The following is a 25,323-nucleotide window of genomic DNA, read 5'->3' on the forward strand; positions in this document are numbered from 1 at the left end:
AACATTATACTGGTACAACATTATATTCTATCCTAGCGCCAAAAGATCTATTAAGATCGACTCTGGCGGACAATTTTCATCTTGTCTTTGCATGCCCAATAAATGTAAATATGTTAAAAACATTTGCAGATTGGTGAATGTTGAACTGAACACTTGAACCAGCCGAAGACTGGTCTTAAGCTCTTTATATACTATGTTTATTTCTCAAAAAGATTATTCGTTTCAATTGATTTTATGAGCAATCTAAACTTTTTTTTTAGTGGAAAACCTTTTATGGAAATTCAAGGTTCGTGGTCCATCTTCCATTCCTAAACACATGGACAAAGGTTTGGTAGCGAAACAATTAGAGCTGATGTCAAGTTTCGGGCAAGAAGATGATCTTGATTCTGATTCTTCTAAGCCAAAATCCTCGGAATCCGCCGGAAAGAGGAAAAATAAAGCCAGCAAGGAATCATCTTCAAGCAGGGAAGGTAAAGAAATTTTTGTAAAACTCCCAAGTTGTTAGTTGTTCTTGTGCCGTGAAGTGCCATGGATGCAGGCAGCTCCTACCCCAGTTGGAGGTAATAGAAAAAAACGACGTTAAGCTCCGATGTGTATTTATTGCATGTTGAGTAATATAATATGGAATCGGTAATGGACGCGAGAGTTGCTGACTTGATAACTAACAACCAAACGAGTGAATTAAGTGCCGTAGTAAGGGTTTCACGGCTTTTATAACATAAAATTAAACATTTATATAAAGTTGCATTGACTCTCTTCCCTTCTCAACCCGTTCTGACCATAAAAATATTAAAACAACACAAAGAAAAAATAAATTGAAAACAATATTTTCAGAAAAAGGTAGTAAACACAGTAAAAAAATTAGTAAAAAAAACATAGTAAATCCTAGTTTTATTTTATTTATTCAATTTTTTTTTGTTTTAGTACAAGTAAATACATTTTTTTTGTTAAATTATTTTTTTTAAATATACCCAGGGGCAAACGGACCGTCTAAAGGTTTTTTGTTATGCACACGGCAATTTATTGTTAAAAATATAAATAATATGTACTAAAAATTAAGTAAGCTATTACAGCATCACATAAAATGTTTATTTCACACATAAACTTAATGACTACTACAAAATATTTAAAAAAATAAAAAAGAAGCAAACGCCTGTTTGCTCCTTGACACGGGGCAAACGGATATGACATTTTAGTCATCGTTTTCACATTGAATGCACCCGAAATTTGGGTCTTTTCCATTAGCGTCACACTTTCGATGACACCAATTTCAACAGTTAGTTCACTGCACCCATCCTCTTCATCAAAGTAGCGCTTCCTACAGGATGCTTAAAATTCAGATCGAGATTGTGTACTGCGGCAGTTTTTTTGTTTGTTTTAATTTTCCTTGTCTTTGCGGGCTCTTTTTTATTTTAGACTTTCAAAATGAAATCTTTTGACGTTGAAATATTTGATTAAGTCTTCTTGCACCCCCTTCCGAATACGCCGGTGCCTCTAAAAGTTCTTGGTCGAGGGCTGATATGATCAAATGATTGGCGGCCTCCGTGGTGTAGTGGTCAAGACGCTTGACTCACTCACGGAAGGTTCCGGGTTCGATTCCCGGTGAGAACACAAAAAAATAAAGCTGTGATTTTTCTCAAGCCAGGGTGCTCTGTGATGTAATTCACCACTGTAATTAGGCCTCCTGGCCTGTTGTGGTGCAAAAAAAAAATGTAATGTAATGTAATGAAATACATTTTTTGGTGCAGTAGACACTTATAAAGACGGTAGTGGTGAAGTAGAAGTGAGCAATGGAGAGATACACGGTGGTGCAGTGGGCACAAGAGCATTGGGTTAAGGCGTAAAAGAAGAAGCTGCAGTATACAATGGTGCGATGGCCGCGGGAGCAACGGGCACGGGAGGGTAGTTCCGTCATCATCTTGGAGGGGTTATCACATACGTACGCCCCCATCTTGAATATTGCACTGCTATCTGGTCTCCTGTTTATAAATTAAATATTAATAGAATCGAGAGTGTTCAAAAAAAATTCCTGAAAAAACTAGAATACAAATTTCATTTGCATTTTCCAAATTATTTAGCTTCATTAAAATTTTATAACCTTGATTCTTTAGCTCACAGAAGAGATATGTTTGATCAAATCCTGCTTTATAAAATTGTAAATAGCAAATTCGATTCCCCGGAACTCATTAATCTACTTGCTTACCGTGTCCCCTCCAGGCCAACTAGACTCTCTGATATTTTCTATATTGGTAAAATTAAAACTGATCATCGGAAACATTCTACGATCCCTCGTATATGTGAAACATTTAACAAAAAATTTAATAGTCTTGATATATTTAACACTCCATACAATATGTACAGAAGAGAATTAATAGGCTTGATTCATGCTCTTCATTCATAATTCATTTAATCATTAAATCAAATACAATTTTCTACTCTTACTTTCCTTCAATCATCCTTTACCACTCCTTATCAATTTACTTATTTTCCTTTCCACTATCTCCTTATTTTGTCCATATTTTAACACATTTTTACACGTGGTATATTTATTATTTATATAGTTTAAACTTCAAGCCGTCGTCGCTTTATTACAGTATTATTTAGTAAATACATATAATTGGATGGCAGGCTCTACTATGTATACATTTAACAAAGTTTTTTTTAAAAAATATTAATTTAACCTGTACATCTGTTTGTATTCGAAATAAATAAAATAAAATAAACTTTAGCAGCCACAGCGCACGTTAATTATTTTGCAACACACAGCACACAGTACACAGCACACAGCACACAGCACACAGCACACAGCACACAGCACACAGCACACAGCACACAGCACACAGCACACAGCACACAGCACACAGCACACAGCACACAGCACACAGCACACAGCACACAGCACACAGCACACAGCACACAGCACACAGCACACAGCACACAGCACACAGCACACAGCACACAGCACACAGCACACAGCACACAGCACACAGCACACAGCACACAGCACACAGCACACAGCACACAGCACACAGCACACAGCACACAGCACACAGCACACAGCACACAGCACACAGCACACAGCACACAACACACAGCACACAGCACATAGCACACAGCACACAGCACACATCATTTCAGAAACACGTACCGAAATCCCTGCACCAGTCTTCTCCAGCCATCTGATCATCATTATTAAATGGATATCTGATTTCGTTCACCAAAACAAAACGATAAACAAGCTGGCGCAAATCCCGAAAGTAGAAAGCCTTACCCGATTTTATCCAGATGTATTAAGTATTTCACCATTTCGATCTCGTTATCTACACCCCAGTAGTGTGGCCTCTCAATTTTGGCATATTTTGATCAGTTACCACTCGCCTACGGAGTGTATTCCTTGGCACCACATATGTGGTCGCTTCTATCTGAAGAGGCATTTTGTGAAGTTTTAGAGCCGTTGTGGCTGCTTGCATCGCCTAATTATCCCAAGAGCAGCAATAAGACATCCTTGGTCTATTACGGACCAAATCTTAACCAAAAACGAAAATAAATCATTAAAAAAATCCTTACAAAGTATGGGGTCCGTTGCCCCGTTTTGCGACTGTCTGTTTGCCCCGTGAGACAATGTTTTATAATTTGTAATATTTTTTTTTAATGGCGCTATTAGTCACGTTTTTGGTGCCGTCTGAACGTTAAAACGTTCCTATGAGCCGCAAATACAATAACCTCAACATCATTCCACCAATTCTCTAAACTTTATAGGGCACGTCCATGTATTATTTGTTAATGGTATTGTGATTTTTAAAATGTACATATAAATATATTACATTTATATATCAGCTAATATTTACGATTATTTCCATTACTTTATGAAGGGTACACGGTAAAAATGGGCTTATTGACTAATAATTCATCTCACAGGAGAGCAAACAGATTCATAAAAGTCTTGTTTGTCAGTGGATTCACATATTTGATAAAACGGGTTATAGAGCACCCGCTTTAATTCCAATACATTTTTTCGCATTTTGCTATCCTACTCTTACAAAATAGTTACGTATTAACGACTTCTCCAACATGTGCAGTAGGTTTGCATACTCTCGCATTCAAACGCAAGGGCCACCGCGGTTACCCTACTCCCCGTGAGACCCCTAAATTTGTCACCCCCCCCTTAATTTTGGCCTTTATAAAGCAGATTTCTAGCTCCAGAAGGCAGAGTAACTCAAGTCGTCTTCTACCATTTTGCTTACCTATCTTTTTGGTTCTCTCTGGTAAAGACACCTTCTTAGGGCTCTCCTGGCTTAATAAGTCTGCTTTTCTTGTTTGGAACTTTCTGATACTAGAAAACGCCTTTCTGGTACAAGGGAACCCAGGGGCATACGGACACCGGAGCATACGGACCCATCTTAACGTTTGGGTCAGCAGAGTGAAATACGGCTGTCAATCCGCCATTGTTATGTCATCGTTGCACTGTCAAACAACCTCTCTGACGATTTAAAAGCTTAATCAGCGTTAATCTGGTTTATTAGGTGTGTTTATTGAGCTACGTGTGCTGAAGTCGGTAAGTAGTAATTGGATTTAGAAACAATTTTGCAAATTCATGCATCGTGAGAATAAACATGTTTTCCCTCTCTGTTGAAATAAATTTAAATATGAACAACTCCCTAGGGAGGAAATCCAGCCAGTCTGCAAGCATTTGGAAAAAATACTCAAACATTGTTAAACTAAACCTAATTATTAACGACGTTCTTACAAGATTACATCATTTTGCAAAAATGTTAGAGATCGGACAAATTGATCAATGTAAATCGATCGAATAAAAAATAATTCATTTGATGTTGTCCATAAAATAAAAGTACAAATGTCTTATGTTATGGTGAATAATTGTCTTAAGCACACTATAATAGGCTTGCTTTTGCGTTTTTATATCAATTTTCGGAAACAAAGTTTTATGTTTGCATGAAAAAACTGATAAAATCGATTTGATCGGTTCATGGTCAGTGATCATTACTTTCCTATCACTAGTCACATTAGTTTGGCAGCTGTCATTTTAATCAGCTATATTTTAAGGACTATAGTTTATACCATCTCAGTATATATCGATGAAGATAGTTGTCCTAATCTCGGACCAGGGTTGCGTTCAACGAGCATGTACGAGTATATGCTACCAAAAGTCATATCATTTTTGGTTCATAAAAAAGTTTGTATTTTAACTTCAATCAAGATTCGTTTTTGGTATAAATAAATAAATATTAACTCACGTTTATTATATTTTAAAAACGTATTCCTATCTGTCCATCACTGTAACTAAGAAGAGCTTCGCAATTGCGCCGCTAACGGCCTGCTAACGCCTAGGCGTAGTTTGATGTGTTATTCTTATTCTTAGATGTGGGAGATCAGTGCTATTCAAGCTTCTGACGTCACTGCAACCTGTGAATATCTATTGTGAATAGTTCTAGCCCTCTAAGCCCAGGTCTATAAAGAGCCTGCCTGTTGTGTGGAAGGCGAGAGTTTACATTTTGCCAAATCTCCCCATCCAAGCCCAGGTCTATAAAGAGCCTGGCTACTGTCTGGAAGGCGAGAGTTTACATTTTGCTAAATCATCCCCTCCAAGCCCAGATCCGTAAATTATCGGGCTATTAGATTAGGAAATTCACATAGAATGTGTATAGGTGTTTCCTCATCGTCACTGCAGAACTTACATCGAGAAGTTTCGGGAAGGTTCATTCTAGCAAGGTGTTTGTTTAATCTGCAGTGCTCTGGGCGGGCTCTAGTGATAACCCTCACTTGATTTTGACTGAGCTTTATTAGGTCAAAGGCAAACCATTGCGAGTACCCTTTTATAGTTTGAGGTTGACAAAAAAATAATAATTCTATTTGAATAATAATTATTTTAAGCTTTGTTAATCACTTTTAAACAAATATTTACCAATGAAAAGCTACTCAATTTTTTTACAATGTTAATCCGTAAGGTTTTAACACGTTTTCATGGCACAAGTAGGCATTTTTGTTTCAATTCTAAACGTCACGCCTGGCTGGTAGTTGAATCATGCGGCTTGTCCCATTCAAACGAAAATGCCAAAAATCCTTTTTTTTTATTTTTCTGGCTCGTACGGCGGGGTGTTGAGCTTACATAGACAATATTTATGTATGAGAGTTGTAGCTGACGCGCTACCGATGAGTTAGGGAGCCCAGCACTCTTCACGAGGTCATCCCTTCCGCTGTTTGTAAGGCAGCGGAAACCGAAGAACGAAGCACACACTTAATTTCACTGGCGGCGGGAACCGAAGGGCGAAGCACAAGCACCGGTTCACTGCAGCGAAAAGCCGATTTGACTAGTAGTCCTGAAAAGGAATTTTAATACCAAGAGAGCGCCGTGGTCAGGGTCCGTAAGGTGAGAAGTCCAGAAGTTGAATCCAAGGGCTGGCGAAGGTCTTGTAGCGTGATCGGTATCGTCGGAGAGTAGAGCTGGAGATGATTGAGTGATTGATTAAGACTGAATTATTTGACGGCACTGCGTCCTTTTATACACAACAAATCTGCGCGGCCGACACCGGCCGGCCAATGGCGGGCGGGAGTAAGCCGACCAATCCCGTCGCGAGAGAGATAGCGCGCTGTCGCCCGCTCTATCTATCTCTCTCTCGCCACGTATAAGGACTACCTCCTCCCGCCACCCGCCCGCACTATGGTGCAGACCGCGCGGTAAGAAACATGTACGGAGAAAATATTATTTTTAATCAAATAAGGGTAATGCGATATATTTATAAATCAAATAATAAAATCCTGAAGATAACAAAATAAAGTCTTTATTGGGGAGGAGCATTTCGTGTTACATATACCGAGTTTGTACATTATTCATTATTCAAGAGGCCCTAGGAAGGGCTGCTGAGTCTATACGACGTCCGTAAGAAGAGTAAATAAAATAATACATTTTAGATGAATGCCGGTTCTTCTTGTATTGCAGATGATCATTCTGGAACTACGTGCAGAGATGGAGTGAAATGTAAATCTGAAAATATAAGACACTTACAAAAATTTGAACATCCCCATTGTAAGTATTTAATGAACTATAAAATATTTTACGGGTTCTTCATTATTTTACTAGCTAACAATAACAGACGTGGTATTGTGCGAATTAATTGAATAAAATTCCTTGTGATCATAAAATACGTTTTTTATTAGTATTTTGAGTTACAGGTGACGTACAACCATTAAATATTTTTGATTCAATTGGATGTATGCCCTTTTTTTTCTCGACACGGCATCTTAATAACAGCTTCTATCGTCTTTATCTATGTAGTGCAGTCTAATTTTTGTATCCTAGGTTTACAAATCGCCCACAAATTTTCTATAGGGTGAAGGTCAGGTGAATTTACAGGCCAGTCTAAAAGAGTTATCTTTTTATCATTGAAATACCTAAGCATAAACTTCGATACGTGACAAGGAGCTGAATCCTGTTTAAATACATCCCCACCATTAGGACAAACTTTACTCAGTGCTGCTCCAATAGAGCTTTATACTTTAGGCTATTCATCATTATTTCTATTGGTATCAAAGGTCCGGTCCCCATATACGAAAAGCAGCCCCACACATCTACTCACATAATATTTTACCGTTCGGTCAATATGAGCCATAGTAAGTTTTTCATCCTCACTTTTTCTAACAAATTTTGTGCGATATCCCTGCACGAGAAAGTTGGTATCATCTAAACAGCACCCTTTTCCAGTTTTTAATAGTTCATTTGGTATATTTTCTAGCCCAAACGAGCCTTTCATTTATCATAATTGCCGTCAGGAGTTGTTTCTTCTGTGGTCGAATTGCTTTTCTTCCAGATTCAATGAGTCTTCTTCGTACTGTTGAGTCATGTATCATCACCCCAGAGGCTGCCAAATCTCGTTGAAGTTCATAACTTGTTTTTCTGGGGCTTAACTTACTATTTTTGACTAAAGATATTTCATCTCGGACACTCGTTTTCCGGTTTCTTCCACATTTCCAATTATCTTTGCTTTAACGGACCCTGTTTCTTTCTTCTGCTTAATAATCTCGCTGACTGCTCCCTGACTCACAAAACATTCATTTGCAATCTCCTTCTGAGCCATTGATGTATGTTCTCTTAAGGTTATAATCTTTTCCCTTTTCCCCGGCTTGATATCCATGATTTAAACCAACCCAAAAACACTGATTAATATACGAGCAATTTATAAAATTAGTCCTTTATTGAGAAAATGTAAAAAAAACAACAGATAGTACACCAACAAACACCATTATGAGCTCCCAAAGAATGAACTGTAAGTTCTAATTTTGGAGCTAAACAACTGTCAAATTGACATGTGAGTGTTGCTATACGTAAAAAATGTCAAAAATTACTCTTATTCCATTAATTCGCACAATACTGTAACTGGACATACATACATAGATAACATCAAGATATGTAATATTCTAATTTTTTTGCAACAGCGGGAAAACATTTTCGAGAAGGGAATATGGAAGTCCAGGCATTTATAGGGCTTATGACCTGTCGTAGATAAGCCCTCTAAATGCCCAGACCAGTTTTACCCCTGTCAAAACAGATGTTAATCTAAATAACTAATAGGGAGTAAATCGAGCCAAAACATTGTTGATATGTATTATTATTAGACCCCTCACCTTTTATAATTGTTCACAGCCATGCAATGTGTTACAAATTACAAATTAATTAAAGTAATAGTTAAATATAAAAGCCAAGAGAACATGCTTTTAAGAAAATAAAAACAAAAAAATAAATAACAAAAAAAGAAGGACATTTAAGCTATAGTAAACCTCGTTATAAAAAAATTAGGAAAATTAATAAAAATAAAACGAAGATAAAAAATACACTATGGTTACTTGTAATAATCATTGAGGTACATAACTAAAGTGTTAGCATGAGCGTTCAAAATATAGTCCCTCTACCTGCGGCTAATTGGCATGTCGTCGCTTCAGTTCGTTTGTGTCTTCAAAGCTTTTTTTAACAAAATAGGCATAAATAATGACCGCAACTTTAAAGAAAATTGTTGAAAAACCATTGAAATAATTTCAAAAATATATATTTTTCGTTTTAGTAGTATAAATAAAGGCTTTCTCAGAACTCCTGTGTACTTGAAAAATGATCTGTTAGACAAAAACAAACCAAAGCGATGATATGTGTTACTAGTTGTGAGTTATCTCCTGTCTCTGTCCTGCTCAGTTAGTCGAGCGTATAGTGAAACGATAAACAAAGGTGACGCGTATGCGGAAGGAAGCGACATTCTGAATAGAACTTACAGTAGACCGATGTAAACAGTCGGTGCTTTTTACTGTACTACGTGTTTTGCTTGCCAAAGTCGACGAGATATGTCATTTACTTTCATTTGGGGACGGTTTTTTAGCTGGGATATGTATGGAGTGTCATCTCTACATATTATATCTGAATATTTATAACAGATAAAAAGTTCTTTTTAAATTGACTTAAGAAATTCCCAAATATGTCTATATCTTTCGCGTCACACTTATTAATCTTATTGTACTCCCTGCACATGCGATGGAGCTGATGAAAAGCGTTCAACTTCACGCAGTCGTATATTAGCGTGTAAGTTAATATTGCTAATGAGTGACGTGTCAACGCGATAATTAAGAATTTTGTATAGCCAGGTGAGGTCTATTATGTTTCGTCTAATTTCAAGGCTGTCCATTTTGAAAAAAGTTAGGCGATCTCTATTGTTATCTCTATTAGGCCTGCTACACACTCGACGAGTGGCATGGGAAGTAGCGAGGAAAGGAGGCAGAGACGTAGTGTGGCAACATTACTCGTCATGCCGCACGTCATGCTCCTCGTCGTGCCCACTATTTTGTCGGTTTTTGAGCGCGAGTCAAAGGACCGGCAATATGAGCGCGAGTAACTGGCCACATAATCGCGCGGTCGCAGTACGCATCAAGCGCTCACACAAGACGCACGCGTCATTTTTGAACGATGCATATTTCTTCGTATGACATTGATATAATTAGCCATACTAAAAACGCATAGCGCGCACTCTGCCACAGTTTCATCGTCCATTGTATAGAAAGACAAATGACAAGTGCGGAACGTCGCGACTAATTGCGCGAGTAGAGCAGTGTGTGGGTGGAGAGGGCAACATCGGGCGAGAGGGCGGCAGCGCGAGGAGCAGCGCAAGGAGCGTAGGGTGACGGAGCTATATTAAGTCAATTTCAGCTTTAGCTTTATCAAAACAATAGCTGTAGCTTCGAGATAAAGTATTGAATAGATTTTCCAGCCTCTTTCAGCCGTCCAATATTATTTTTCTTTCAGTGGAAAATCTCTTATGGAGTTACAAGAATAACGGCGAATCTTGTATTCCGAAAAACTTGAAAACTAATCATTTCATAAAGAAACAGTTGGAAATGATGGCATATTCTGATGAAGAGGATGATGGTTATTTTAACGTCAAGAAAACAACAACTTATAACGTGGGTGGAAATAAAACAAAGCAAACGACCTCCACCTATTCGTATGGACGTTCTTCCAAGGAAGGTAAAGTATTAACTATGAAGATAATATTTCAATAACTATGAAGAAGCTGCGGTACATCATAAAATCGATACCTTACAATCTCGAAGAATCATCAATGATACTGCTTTCCTTTACAACACATGTAATAATAACTTAGATTGCCCTCAACTGTTCGAAAAATTAAAATTCGTATTCCTCAACGTACAACTCGGCTGCAACAATTATTTCATGTTGGTATTTCAAGCACGAGTTATAATAAGAATGCATCTTTGCCCAGAATTGTAAATAATTATAACACGGTTTTTACTGTTTGTATTTTACTTTTTTTTTTCATTTACTAAGGTATACTGCTTCCGATTAGTTAAGTATGATTTGAATAGTTTGCATTCTTGAGATTTTACTCCAATATCGTTTAATTTTTTTTATCATGGTCTTAACATTTACCGTATCAAAGGCTTTTTAAAAATCTAACTTAATTTTATCCAATATTTACGGTAAATTGGCGGCCTCCGTGGTGTAGCGGTCAAGACGCTTGACTCACACATGGAAGGTTCCGGGTTCGATTCCCGGTGAGAACACAAAAATTAAATGTGATTATTCTCAAGCCTGGGTATTCTGTGATGTAATTCACCACTATAACTGGGCCTCCTGGCCTGTTGTGGTGCAAAAAAATAATAAGTTCGCTTCGATTGCTGTTGTAATGTAAAATTTTTCTGTCATCGTTGAAAAGATCATCACTGACTTAATTTTATATCTAGATGAGGAAGTTCCCTCGACTGCTTGCCAGTACGGTGTGAAGTGTTCCAGAAAGGACGAGACTCACTTCAGGAATTACGCTCATCCCCATCGTAAGTACAATTACTGATCATTTATACCTTGAAACAAGCGGTGCTACGTGCAAACGTGCATGATTATGCTATTAATCTTTTGGTGACTTGTATGAAAAGGATCGGAGTAAAGTTATTGAAAAAATACTGCTGATAATAACCTAAATTGGTATAAAAATGTTTTTATGGAAATACACTTTTGTTACTGAATTATTCGAGTAAACATGGTTTTTGCTACCATTTGTGTTTGCAATATGGTCATGAGGAAGAGTGACAATATCCGACATAAGCCCTGCATATAATTTGCCACCATTTGTGTTTGCAATATGGTCATGAGGAAGAGTGACAATATCCGACATAAGCCCTGCATATAATTTGCTACCATTTGTGTTTGCAATATGGTCATGAGGAAGAGTGACAATATCTGACATAAGCCCTGCATATAATTTGCCACCATTTGTGTTTGCAATATGGTCATGAGGAAGAGTGACAATATCCGACATAAGCCCTGCATACAATTTGCCACCATTTGTGTTTGCAATATGGTCATGAGGAAGAATGACAATATCCGACATAAGCTCTGCATATAATTTGCCACCATTTGTGTTTGCAATATGGTCATGAGGAAGAGTGACAATATCCGACATAAGCCCTGCATATAATTTGCCACCATTTGTGTTTGCAATATGGTCATGAGGAACAATGACAATATCCGACATAAGTCCTGCATATAATTTTCAACCATTTGTGTTTGCAATATGGTCATGAGGAAGAATGACAATATCCGACATAAGTCCTGCATATAATTTTCAACCATTTGTGTTTGCAATATGGTCATGAGGAACAATGACAATATCCGACATAAGTCCTGCATATAATTTTCAACCATTTGTGTTTGCAATATGGTCATGAGGAAGAGTGACAATATCCGACATAAGCCCTGCATATAATTTGCTACCATTTGTGTTTGCAATATGGTCACGAGGAAGAGTGACAATATCTGACATAAGCCCTGCATATAACTTGCCACCATTTGTGTTTGCAATATGGTCATGAGGAAGAGTGACAATATCTGACATAAGCCCTGCATATAATTTGCCACCATTTGTGTTTGCAATATGGTCATGAGGAAGAGTGACAATATCCGACATAAGCCCTGCATATAATTTGCCACCATTTGTGTTTGCAATATGGTCATGAGGAAGAGTGACAATATCCGACATAAGCCCTGCATATAATTTGCTACCATTTGTGTTTGCAATAATAAGACCTATCTTTAAAGCAGGGGACCATAAGGAGTTTACTAACTACAGACCTATAGCCATCCTTTCGTGTATAGATAAAATAATCGAAAGAGCTGTTGTCAGCCAGATACAGTCCTTTTTAAATGAAAATAATATTATAAACTCAGTTCAATATGGATTTCAAAAAAACAAAAGTACTTCAACACTACTGTCTAAATTTACTGATGAAATAAATAAATACTTAAATGAAGGAAAGTACGTGGGAGTACTTTTTATCGATTTTAAAAAGGCATTTGATACCCTGGATCATCAAACCTTGGCAATAGCAATGGATGAATGTGGAATACGAGGACCATTAAAATTGTGGTTCCAAAATTATCTACAAAACAGGAAAATACAAGTCAAGATAAATGACGAACAAAGTAATCCAACCACCTCAAATACTGGTGTGGCAACAGGCTCAATATCAGGACCAGTTTGCTACATAATGCAGGTAAATAGTCTTCCCAATGTTATCGAAAAATGTACCAAATACATATTTGCTGACGACACTTGCATCTTGTGCGCTGACAAAGATATTACACATGTTGAGAAAAATATTCAATCGGACTTAAACAATATCATGAAATGGGCTCACGATAATGGGATAATACTGAACATAAATAAAACAAAAGTGATGCTTATTCATTCTACGCATACAAGTAAAAAAAACAAAATACTTAATGTTAAAGGTCACGATTATGAATGTCTCCATTTAAAAAAATCACCTTGTGCCTGTCAAACGATAGAAATGGTCAAACAATATACATATCTAGGCTTAACTATCGAAAATAATTTTCATTGGAAATTACATGTAGAAAGTGTTTGCCAAAAACTAAAAGCGGTACTTATAAAATTTAATTATTTGAAATTCTGTGTTCCGCGGGCCACCTTGTACTGTTTATACCATGCGCTGGTTGAGTCAATTATATCGTATGGAGTGAGTTGTTACGGGCTAACATTTACAACGTATACAAATAGGATAAAAAAATTACAAACTAGATTCCTTAAAATGTTAGCAAGTAAAACCAACTTAATAACTTGTCAAAATGACTACGAAAATCTTTTCCCGATGTGTAAAGTTTTGACGGTACAGAATATGATATACTATCGCCTGGTAACAGAGGACTTCATGGATTTCTATAAAACGCCAATATCACATAAGCATGAAACGCGCCAAAAAGCGAGAGGAAACTTCATAGAAAGAAGAGCCATAAATGCGTATGGAGAAAGGACCAGGGCGTATATACTCCCTCGCATAGTAAAGAGACTCCCGGACGAAATAAAAAATAGTGATATGAATAAAAACAAAGTAAAATTGGTTTTAAAAATCTTTTTCTTAAATTCTAAGTTTAGTCTAAAAAAAAAAAAAAAAAAAATTATAAAAAAATGGGGAAACCAAACAATTTAAAACAGTGTCAAAAAAGTGTTTGTTTATTATTTTGTATTTATTTCGTTTTCAAAAAAGACTTGATTAACTTGTATTGAATTTTTTTTAAACTTTTATTTTATTGATATTTTTAAGATTTTTTTTTTAAAAATATTTTATGTAAACATTTATTATATTGTGTTACAAAAGTGTTCAAAGAGAGAAATCCCTGCAAAAAAACTGCTTTTGCAGTTTGGCGGGAATTAAAAAAAAAAAAAATTGTTTAGAATTTAAAAAAAGAAAAAAAAATAAAAAAAAAAAAAAAAAAAATATGGTCATGAGGAAGAGTGACAATATCTGACATAAGCCCTGCATATAACTTGCCACCATTTGTGTTTGCAATATGGTCATGAGGAAGAGTGACAATATCTGACATAAGCCCTGCATATAATTTGCCACCATTTGTTTTTGCAATATGGTCATGAGGAAGAGTGACAATATCCGACATAAGCCCTGCATACAATTTGCCACCATTTGTGTTTGCAATATGGTCATGAGGAAGAATGACAATATCCGACATAAGCTCTGCATATAATTTGCCACCATTTGTGTTTGCAATATGGTCATGAGGAAGAGTGACAATATCCGACATAAGCCCTGCATATAATTTGCCACCATTTGTGTTTGCAATATGGTCATGAGGAACAATGACAATATCCGACATAAGTCCTGCATATAATTTTCAACCATTTGTGTTTGCAATATGGTCATGAGGAAGAATGACAATATCCGACATAAGTCCTGCATATAATTTTCAACCATTTGTGTTTGCAATATGGTCATGAGGAAGAATGACAATATCCGACATAAGTCCTGCATATAATTTTCAACCATTTGTGTTTGCAATATGGTCATGAGGAAGAATGACAATATCCGACATAAGTCCTGCATATAATTTTCAACCATTTGTGTTTGCAATATGGTCATGAGGAACAATGACAATATCCGACATAAGTCCTGCATATAATTTTCAACCATTTGTGTTTGCAATATGGTCATGAGGAAGAATGACAATATCCGACACAAGGGCACAAAAAAATAATAAATAAAATCACTGATCTATCTGTCACGAAGAAGCCACAAATACAAGATGGAAACTATCCTCACAGATTGTATGTCCGGTGGGCATGCAATAACTGATCGGAATTCGGTTGACCTATTGTGATGGACATCCATTTCGAAGTCCATAAATTACGAATTAGGTCTCTAAATGAATATATTGGATGGGTAAGAGAACATAGATGACGAAAGAGCATATAAAAAGGCTCGGGCAGCTAAGCTTAAAAAGACAGCTCCCGATTTCGCCTAATTTCATCTAAGTTTCGCTAAAATAAACATTAGAAGCAGGACTCTGCAACTCTGGAATGAACGTTATTTGAACGAAACCACAGTACAGATAACTAAAGTATTCCTTCCTTCTATTTTTTATGCCAACGTATGAGCTTCGAACTCACATAAATCCTCACGGGCCATGGCGGATTTATGAGCCACCTGTGCCTCGATTGTGAACGCTATCTTCATCTGTATATATCGAGACGGTATTCTTAACTTCTGTACTATCTGTATCTTCCTCAGTATGTTCTACCTACTTGTCATATCGACATCATATGATCGAAACAAGCCAACGGAATGACCGCAAACAATTAGTTCACGTTTCTTACGTCATTAACATTTAAAATAGTACTCACGTATATTTTAAATAGGCTTCTGTAATAAAAAGTACTCACTTCAAAGTGATTTTAATCTCCAATAAATCCCAATTCAAGCAAAAATTGCTCGCATGAATTTTGCATGACTTTTGGAAATCACCTAGACGGTACGCTTGACGATCATCTGTATGTATCTACCGATCGACTTCAAAGCCGGCTCCTATAACTTATCGGTACATGCATTCGGAAAGATAGTAAAGCAGATGGAAAAAATATAATAACTAAATTATTTTTTTAGAGTGGTAACTTTCTGACGCAAGTAATTTGTGTCTGACCCCTAGATACTCTTATTTGTTAATAGGAGAGAAATATCGACATTATTTTCTAGGCGTTCGTTTTATTAAAGTGACAGTTATGTCGGAATTGAATTCGACTTTAAAACGGACTTATTTCTCTTTCATATTTTAATAGGCTTTTAAGAAAAAAAAGTGCCAACCTCAAAACGATTAAAACTTTTCAAAAATCATAACGATTAAAACTGTAGAAATCATAATTAAAGGAAAAATTGCTCGGCGGAGAAAATTTTTTGACACTTTTAATGCGTAGATAAACGTATCGAGGGGTTCTAGACTTCTGGGTATAAAATGATTTACTTACATCAAAACTTGATGGTTATCGGTACTATACCTTTGTAGTCGGTCAGGAGACTTATATTTTTAACTATGACGTCATGTTGAAGCTATGTCATTAGAGCGTAGATATGTGTACCGTGACGTATGCTTCCCCCTGATTCATATCGATGTACCTACCCAAAACTTAAAGGAGGGAGGGGGGTCGGTAGTGTATCTTTATAATCGCTAGAGGGAAGTTATCTTCAACTATACCGTCAAGGTGAAGGTATGACGTCTTTATCTTCCCATCATAATCGAAGCCCTGCACTATTTTAAACTTACTATAGTCCTTAAAATGTAACATGATTAGAATGACAGTTGTCAGAAAAAGTGACGACATAACTTTGTAGTAACGTCAAAGGAGTTATTTATATTGACACACGAAAAATCATTTGTATCTGGCGTGTTCATTGATTTTTTTATTACAATGCTTGAAACATAATTCAACATTAATATATAAAATCAGCTTTAAAACTAAAATAAACCTAATTATTAACGATGTTCTTACAAGGTTACATCATTTTGCAAAAACGTTAGAGATGGGACAGATCAATCGAATAAAAAAATTATTCGTTTGATGTTGGTCATGAAAAAAGTATAAATGTCTCATTTTTGGTGAACAATTATGTTTTACACACTATAGTAAGATTGTTTTTTCGTTTTTTATACCAATTTTCGGAAACAGAGTTTTATAATTGCACGAAATAACTGATAAAATCGATTTGATCAGTGATCAGCAATTTTCCATCACTAATGAAATAAGTTTTTTTTATTTTTTATTTTTATTCAAATCTTAAAGTAGGGCACACATATCATACATATTGTTATGTGTGTTCTAATAATAACATTGCAAATATATTAAATTTATAAATTGTTTATCACATATGTCTTGACCATTATTTTAAATTTTGATATGTTTTTTTCTTCATAAATATTTTTTTCCATTTCGTAATACTTTTTAATTGCTTTAAATAAAATTGAATTTTGTGACTTTGCCTTTTTCCTAAATGGAAGTCTAATTTTGTTCTTTTCTCTAGTATTGTGATCGTGTTCATGCTGGTTCCGATCAATTTTTTTCCAAAATTCTGTTTTTTTATTAGAGTTTATAATTTTATGAACAAATATCATTGTATTGTAAAATATTCTTTGTTTATATGTTAATAATTTCATTTCATTTACCATCGATTTTACCCTCGTATATCTGTTTTTTTTCAAAATGATTCTAAAGGCTTTATTTTGTAATACAGTTAGTTTATCTATGTTTTCTTTGTTTGATAAAAATAAAATGCTACTACAGTAGTTAACGTGTGGTTCAATAATTGCTTTGTAAATAGTTTTGACAGCTGTCATTCTAATCAAGCTTTATTTAAGGACTATAATTACTAAAAACTCTCTATTCTGTAAATAAATACAGAAAAGGGAGTTTACATTTCCTTTCTCTCGGGTGATAATTGCGAACTTGCACCCTTTAGAGAGTTACTTGGTCTTTGCATCGCAGAGAAATTTATAAAGTTGATTTCTGTTTATAGTGGAAATGGTCTTGCTAAAGTACAAAGAAAGCGGAGAGATGGAAATCCCAGCGTACGTACGGGAAAATAAAGCGATCGCAGATCAACTGGAATTGCTCGTAAACATACACGAAATAAAAGTTAACAAAGGTGAGTAACTTACGAATCATTATCAACGTTGGAAACATAGAATTTAGAATAGTCCAGAAGGAGCGTAAAATCATATTTGAATAAATCGGACTGTGTCCGAAAAACCCCCCACTTTCGCCGCGCGCATTCGTGAAGTCGCCGCGTAATTTTTTTTTGCACCACAACAGGCCAGGAGGCCCAATTACAGTGGTGAATTACATCACAGAACACCCAGGCTTGAGAAAAATCCCATTTTATTTTTTTGTGTTCTCACCGGGAATTGAACCCGGAGCCTTCCGTGCGTGAGTCAAGCGTCTTGACCGGTACACCACGGAAGCCGCCAATGTTGCCAGATCGCGAAAAATATAGTCAAAACACATATGTAAGATAATTTTTTATTTTTATAAACTTTTCTAAAATTTTATTGTACACGCGGAAACCTCGATTGGCAGAACAGAGTTGATAAGTAAAGGGTCATATTAATGAACTTTGAACACTAAAAATGTAACAATTTTTTTTTTACCTAAAGCAGATATTTTTTTGTCTTGTTAAATAATATTTGATGAGTAAAGTAGCGTGAAAAATTTGACTACCCTGGCAACACTAACAAAATCTCCATTTGTTTTCTTTGACAATCTGACAGATGGAAAAAGAATTACATTTTGAAGTAATGCATTTGCTACTTACACATGCATTTGCTACTCAAACGTAAAATCCCAGATCCCAGGAGTATTTGTACACTTTAAAACGACACAACACGGCATAGTTGAATATAAATTGGGAGTTGCGTACTGAGCGACGTCTCCTAATAAACTAATGGTCAAAACATAAAACTACTTATTTAAGAGTACTTTAGCCGCCTTGTGTTTAATGCGCGTGTGCGGTTTCTGGACGATTCTAAATTCTATGATTGGAAATTTGTAACTGGAAACTATTACTGAAACCGAACCTACAGTTACAGTTAAGTTTCCTTTGTTATATTATATAGGTTTCTCAAATGTGAATACCGATTTGATCATTAAAAACTTATTCTTAAAAACATTGTATCAACACACGCCGGCCACACAACGTTTTGAAAAAAGTTTTCTCCCCGAAGAGTGGTTTCAAATGGGAACAACTTTCCAAAGATGGTTTGATTAAATAAATTTGGAACTGCGTGAATATTTTTTGAACGGAAGACTATTGCACGCCTTATAAGGACTGCAAAACATCTATTCTAATCTACGGATGTGATTCGTGGATCATGGATCGCGGCACCTCAATAGGGCCCGAAACGGCAAAATACTGAGTTTTGAGAATAGGTGTCTCGGAAGGATCTCGGGTGCGGGGTGGTCTGACTTTGTAGGGAATGAAGTAATAAGAAAAAGACGCAGCAAACTCCAGTGACACAAAGCGGAGGCGGTACTGCAGGCTGGCCCACATACTGCTGTGCCTCGATTATGAACGCTATCTTCATCTGTACATATCGAGACGGTATACTTAATTTCTGTACTATCTGTATCTTACCTCGGTATGTTCTAACCATAGAGTTAAGAATAGTCTTGAAAGAGCGTATAATCATATTTGAATACATCGGACTGTGTCCAATGGTTCCCCCACTATGCCCTACTTTCGCCGCGCGCATTCGTGAGGTCGCAGCGTAATACCACTATGGGGAGCAGGATATCAAAATGACATAAACAGACTACAAAGACAACAAAATAAAATATTAAAGTTAGTATATGACCTTCCCTATTTAACCGCAACAAGAGAACTTTTTAAACAAACTAAGCCATTAAATACAACTGAACTCTTTCAATTAGAATCATTAAAATTTATCCATAAATTAGCCACTAATGTAATTGTAGACGAAGAACCAAAACTTGTAAAAAATTGTAGTCAACATGGACATAATACGAGAATATCAGACAAATACCATATACAACGTTCTAAAACAAGACAAGGACAATCAAGACTTATGAACCAGGGACTGAAATTATACAATAAACTACCAGACAAAACTAAACAAAAGACAGATAAACTTTTCAAAAGATGTAAAAAATATTATTTTGAACGACAGAGAATAAATGAAAAATGTGTTTATTATTTTATGTAAAATGAATGTGATAATCCGTAAAGGTTTATAAATAAATTTTCAAGTAAAAAAAAATAAAAAAAATGTCGCTTGATGGGAAAAAAATCATAACACAAATGTAAGGTAAAAAAAGCAATCTAATAATTTCTCTTAAATTTTATTGTGCACGTGGAAATATTGATTGACACAACAGAGTAAATACAAGTAAGTAAAGGGTCATTTAATAAGAGTAATTGAATCAATGAACTTTAAACTTAAAATATAGGAGAAAATTTATTTGACATAAAACGGATATTTTCATATCATGTTAAATAATATTTGATGTTTTAAATATAATGTCGGTCAAATGTACACGATTAAGTTGTTTAATCGGAGATCCAATTTTCATTAGTTCTCTCATTAGATGAGCAAAGTAGGGTAAACAAATTTACTACCCTGGCAACACTGACGAAATGTTCATTTTGTTTCTTTGGCAATCTGACAAATGGAAAAATAATTCAATTTTTAATTAATGCATTTGCTACTTACACATTCATTTTCTAATTACACATGAAATGTGACCCTATCCGGTTTCTTTAAGATCTTAGCAGTATTTCTACACTTTAAAAGGACACAACACGGCATAGTTGAATTCAAATCAGGAGAGAAATAAGGAGGAGGAATCTGAGCGACGTCTACAAAGAAACTTATAGGTCAAAACGTAAACCTACTCATTTGTGAGTAGTTTAGTCGCCTTCTGTTTGATGTGTGTATGCGGTTTCTGGACTAATCTTAATTCTATGGTTCTACATTCTTGTCATATCGACATCATATGATCGAAACAAGCCAATGAAATGACCGCAAACAATTAGTCCGCGTTCCTTACGTCATTAACATTTCAAATAGTTCTCATTTATATTTTGAATAGGCTTCTGTGATAGAAAGTGCCCACTTCAAAGCGATTATAAACTCCAATAATTCCTAATTTAAGCAAAAAAAGCTCGCTTAAAAATGATTTTTATATGACTTTTAACCATTGCCAAAACGATATGCTAAACGATCATTTGCATTAATCTACTGAGGTAGTACTGAGCGATTACGAGGCCGACTCTCGATACGTTTTTTCAGAAAGTTAGTAAAAAAGATGGAAAAAATATGATAACTACAATATTTTTTTACAGTATAACGCCTAGATACTCTTATGTGTTAATTGGACAGAACCTAGCGAAATTATTTTCGCATCTAGATTCGCCTAGGCGTCCGTTTTATTAAACTGACAGTTATGTCGGAATTTAATTTGACTTCAAAATTGACTTATTTCTCTTTCATATTTTTAATAGGCTTTTAAGAAAAAAAGTGCCAACGTCAAAAATTTTTAATAAATCATAATTAAAAGAAAAATTGCACTTTGACACTTTTAATGCGAAGATAAACGTATCGATGGGTTCTAGACCCGTCGGTGTAAACCGATGTACTTACATCAAAACTTGATAGTGGGGGGTCAGTAGTATATCTATGTAATCGCTAGAGGGAATTTATCTTCAACTATACCGTTAAGGTGAAGGTATGACGTCTTTATCTTCCCATCATAATCGAGACCCGGTGCCTGATTGAGAGATCATTATGAGTGAATTATTTCACTCATATCAACTCGAAATGGCTTGACAAACGTATGTGCGGTTTTTTGCAAAATGTTCTAATTTACGTTCTTAAGGTTTACAAACAATAACATCTTCAATATGTTCAGTAGAAAAAAAGTTGCAAGCATATACGTGTTTTCATCGATTTTCCAGGGTTGCATTCGACTAAAATGCATATTCCAAAAAAATTGGAAGTATAGAAATTGGAAAAATAAAAATTTCAGGCGTTGCCCGGTATGTAGGTAAAATAAAGCAATTAGATGAATCTCACCCGCAAAAAAAAAGGTTTCAGCTTTTTAACTTCACAAACATCAACAGATGAAAGAATTGAAGGAATATAGATGCTCAAATAAGAGCAGAATGGTGAATGTTACACAGTGTGTAAAGGGGCCACTTAGACCAGCCAATGACAGGTCATAAGCCTTGTAGTTGCCTAGACTTCCATATTGCGTTCTCTTAAATGTTCTTCATCTCTGTTGTAATATGTCAATGTTAACAGCTCCCCAGGGAGTTAAATCCAGTCCTTGTCGACAAAAATTTGGACAAACTCAAAATATTGTTGACACCGTTTTAACTTTACATATTTCATTACATTACATTGTTTTTGTATTTTGTGTTTTTTTTGTTCAATTTCAATTGGCTAGTTTATGTGGTCACTCTATACACTGGGTAACATTCACACTTTTTGCCTCTGTTTAAACATCCATATATCTTCGATTCTTACATCTGTTGATTTTAGTGAAGTTTCAGAGATGAAACTTTTATTGTTGCGAAGAGATTCATCTGATCGAATTATTATTAATATTATACTAGGCAACGCCTGAACACAATTTTAACGGTGAATGTTACATAGTGTGTAGTGGCCACTTAAACCAGCCAATGACAGGTCATAAGCCCTGTAGATGCCTAGACTTCTACATTGCCTTCTCTTAAATGTTCTTCATCTCTGTTGTAATATGTTAAGGTTACATCATTTTGATTAAAACTATGCATTTTGTCATTTTCGTAATTTATTTTGGTTTCGAATTAAATGTTAATCTCACATCAAAACACGGCTGGCGATTAAAGAATGACTAAATTCACGTTGGGCATGAGTTGAGTGTCATAATTTTAGAAGGCTCAGGGTAAAACGCTGTCTGACTTTTCTTCATCAACACGCATTCACATGTTTTCTCCATTGGTTGTGGACTAGAGTAGTGATTTTTGCACGATTTTGATTTAAGCACAATCAGGCCTCTTAGGCAATCACACGTGGAAATAAAACAGAAAAACAAACCCTTATTACGAATATATAAATAGCTTAAAAAGTCCAAAATAAATAACGTGTGTAATTAATTACAAAAGAAATGTTTGTTCAACTAGCTAATAGCAGGCAAGCTAACTTTCGGGAAGGACAACGTCTTGCGGGTCCGCTTGTCCATATATATATAAAAGGCAATGCTCTAATGGTTGTTCTCGATGGACTGAATAACTACCGGACCGATTTACGTGCGGTTTTCAGATAAATGTACATCTTTGCCACGAAAAGGTTTATGACTCATAATATCTTCCATTTTTCAGTTGGAAGTTAAGAGCGTAAATGTTTTTTTTATCCATCGAATGATGATACAAAAAAAAATGATGGCGGTTATTTTTTTGTGTAAAGAAAAAACTAGTTTCTGCATGTTTACAAACAACATTATTGTTTTATGGATTACAATTAAATTATTTCCTTAAATTTATTATAATTTGTTTCCATTTATTTATTTTACTGGATTTTTGGTAATACTAAAACCATAGAATTAAGAATAGTCCAGAAGGAGCGTAGAATCATATTTGAATACATCGGACTGTGTCCAAAAATCCCCCCCACTATGCCCCACTTTCGCCGCGCGCATTTGTGATGTCACCGCGTAATGTTGCACGATGAGAAAAAATATAATCATAACACATATGTAAGGTAAAAAAAAAGCAATCTGTTAATTTCTCTAAAATTTTATTATGCACTACAAAATATTGATTGAAACAACATAGTATATAAGTAAAGGGTTATTTAATGAGAGTAATTGAATTAATGAACATTGAACTTATATAAAACGGATATTTTTATATCATGTTAAATAATATTTGATGTTTTAAAGATAATGTCGGTCGAATGTCCACCACAGAGTTGTTTAATCCGAGGTCCAATTTTCATTAGATGAGCAAAGTAGGGTAAAAAAATTACTACCCTGGCAACACTAACAAAATGTCCATTTGGATTTCTTCGACAATCTGACAGATGGAAAAATAATTTAATTTTTATGTAATGTATTTGCTACTTGTTACACACTCGTTAGCTCATTACACATAAAATGTGATCCCATCCTGTTTCTTTAAGATCCTAGCAGTATTTCTACACTTTAAAAGAACACAACACGGCATAGTTGAATTCAAATCAGGAGTTGCGTACTGAGCGACGTCTTTTTTTAAAAAATTTTTTATATGGGAGTTGCTTTATTATTTACCTCGCTTATAATATACAAGGTTTATATTTCAAAAAGTGGATTTTTCTGCAATTAAATATCTTTAAATTTATCTAAACTATTGGGATCAGGAGGGATATATTAATGTGGGCTAATCAGGAACTTCTCAGCATTTGCTCACGTGGAGAGGAAACCACTTAAAACTCTTCAGGAGAAGCCGGCCTGTTGGCAGTAGTCAACGGGCCTTCCGTTCCACTAGAGGAGTGTTCGGCATTTTGTTCCCTACTTTGGTTTATTTTACCAATTTCCTGCGCTATATTTATCATGTATGATACTACCTCTCGTGTGAGTTCTTTATTACCTATCACTGAGCGACGTCTACAAAGAAACGAATGGGTCAAAACGTAAAACTACTCATTTTTTAGTAGTTTAGTCGCCTTCTGTTAGATGCTCGTATGCGGTTTCTGGACTTTTCTTAATTCTATGTCTTAAATAATATTAACTGACATTCGATAAATTTTTGAAAACCGCATTCCTGACGAATCCCAGAGCAGAGTTTGGAATTGGCAAAAAGAATTCTATATTTGAAAATGAATTATGTAAAGTATTTGAATTCAAACATAAACAAGTACTTAAGTACCTACTTAAATTCTATATTTAAAAATATCACACGCAAACAAGTACCTAGGTACCTACTTATCTTTATTTTATGTAAATCGACACCTTTCAAATTATTCAGTAATATTTGTTTTCAATGGAGCACATGTCATGCACATAATAACGGCAGAAATAATTTCTATTTTTAAAACAAGCATATCATAGTAAAAAATAATCTTCGCAATTTGGTCAATAGGAAAGTATACAATCAAATAAGATATGATGCAATATGACATAAATATTCATTTAATTTGTGTGTATTTTTGGATTCAGAAAGCATTTAAACTATTTTACAGTAAAAAACGCTATTTACATAGAAGCATTCAAAATTATTAAATTATTTAAAGCATCAGCTTGAATTCATTTTTATTGAAAAATTACCAAGTTGAAATAAGGTATACCTAAAACAAATGAAAATAAAAACAACTAAAAGTTACACCATATTTTTTACGTTTATTCGAATGGTTTTTACACGCTTTCACGACACAACCGAGCATTTTCGTTTCGATTTAAATATCAAGCTCACGTCGAAATC

At 35.2% G+C, this 25,323-nt stretch overlaps 1 protein-coding gene across 1 annotated transcript in view; it reads left to right on the forward strand.

Moving 5' to 3' along the window:
- LOC148283764 (tyrosyl-DNA phosphodiesterase 1-like) overlaps positions 1-25,323 on the forward strand; it is a 63,139-nt gene that overhangs the window by 7,458 nt on the left and 30,358 nt on the right. The window contains exons 5-9 of the mRNA XM_088243302.1: positions 261-470; positions 6,959-7,045; positions 10,298-10,519; positions 11,257-11,346; positions 17,887-18,015. Coding sequence (XP_088099428.1) covers positions 261-470; positions 6,959-7,045; positions 10,298-10,519; positions 11,257-11,346; positions 17,887-18,015 — 738 coding nt within the window. The remainder of the gene's footprint in view (positions 1-260; positions 471-6,958; positions 7,046-10,297; positions 10,520-11,256; positions 11,347-17,886; positions 18,016-25,323) is intronic.

This window comes from Micrasema longulum, unplaced genomic scaffold (assembly GCF_059751315.1).
Source record: "Micrasema longulum isolate JH-2025_06_02 unplaced genomic scaffold, ASM5975131v1 h1tg000200l, whole genome shotgun sequence".
Lineage (NCBI taxonomy): Eukaryota > Metazoa > Arthropoda > Insecta > Trichoptera > Brachycentridae > Micrasema > Micrasema longulum.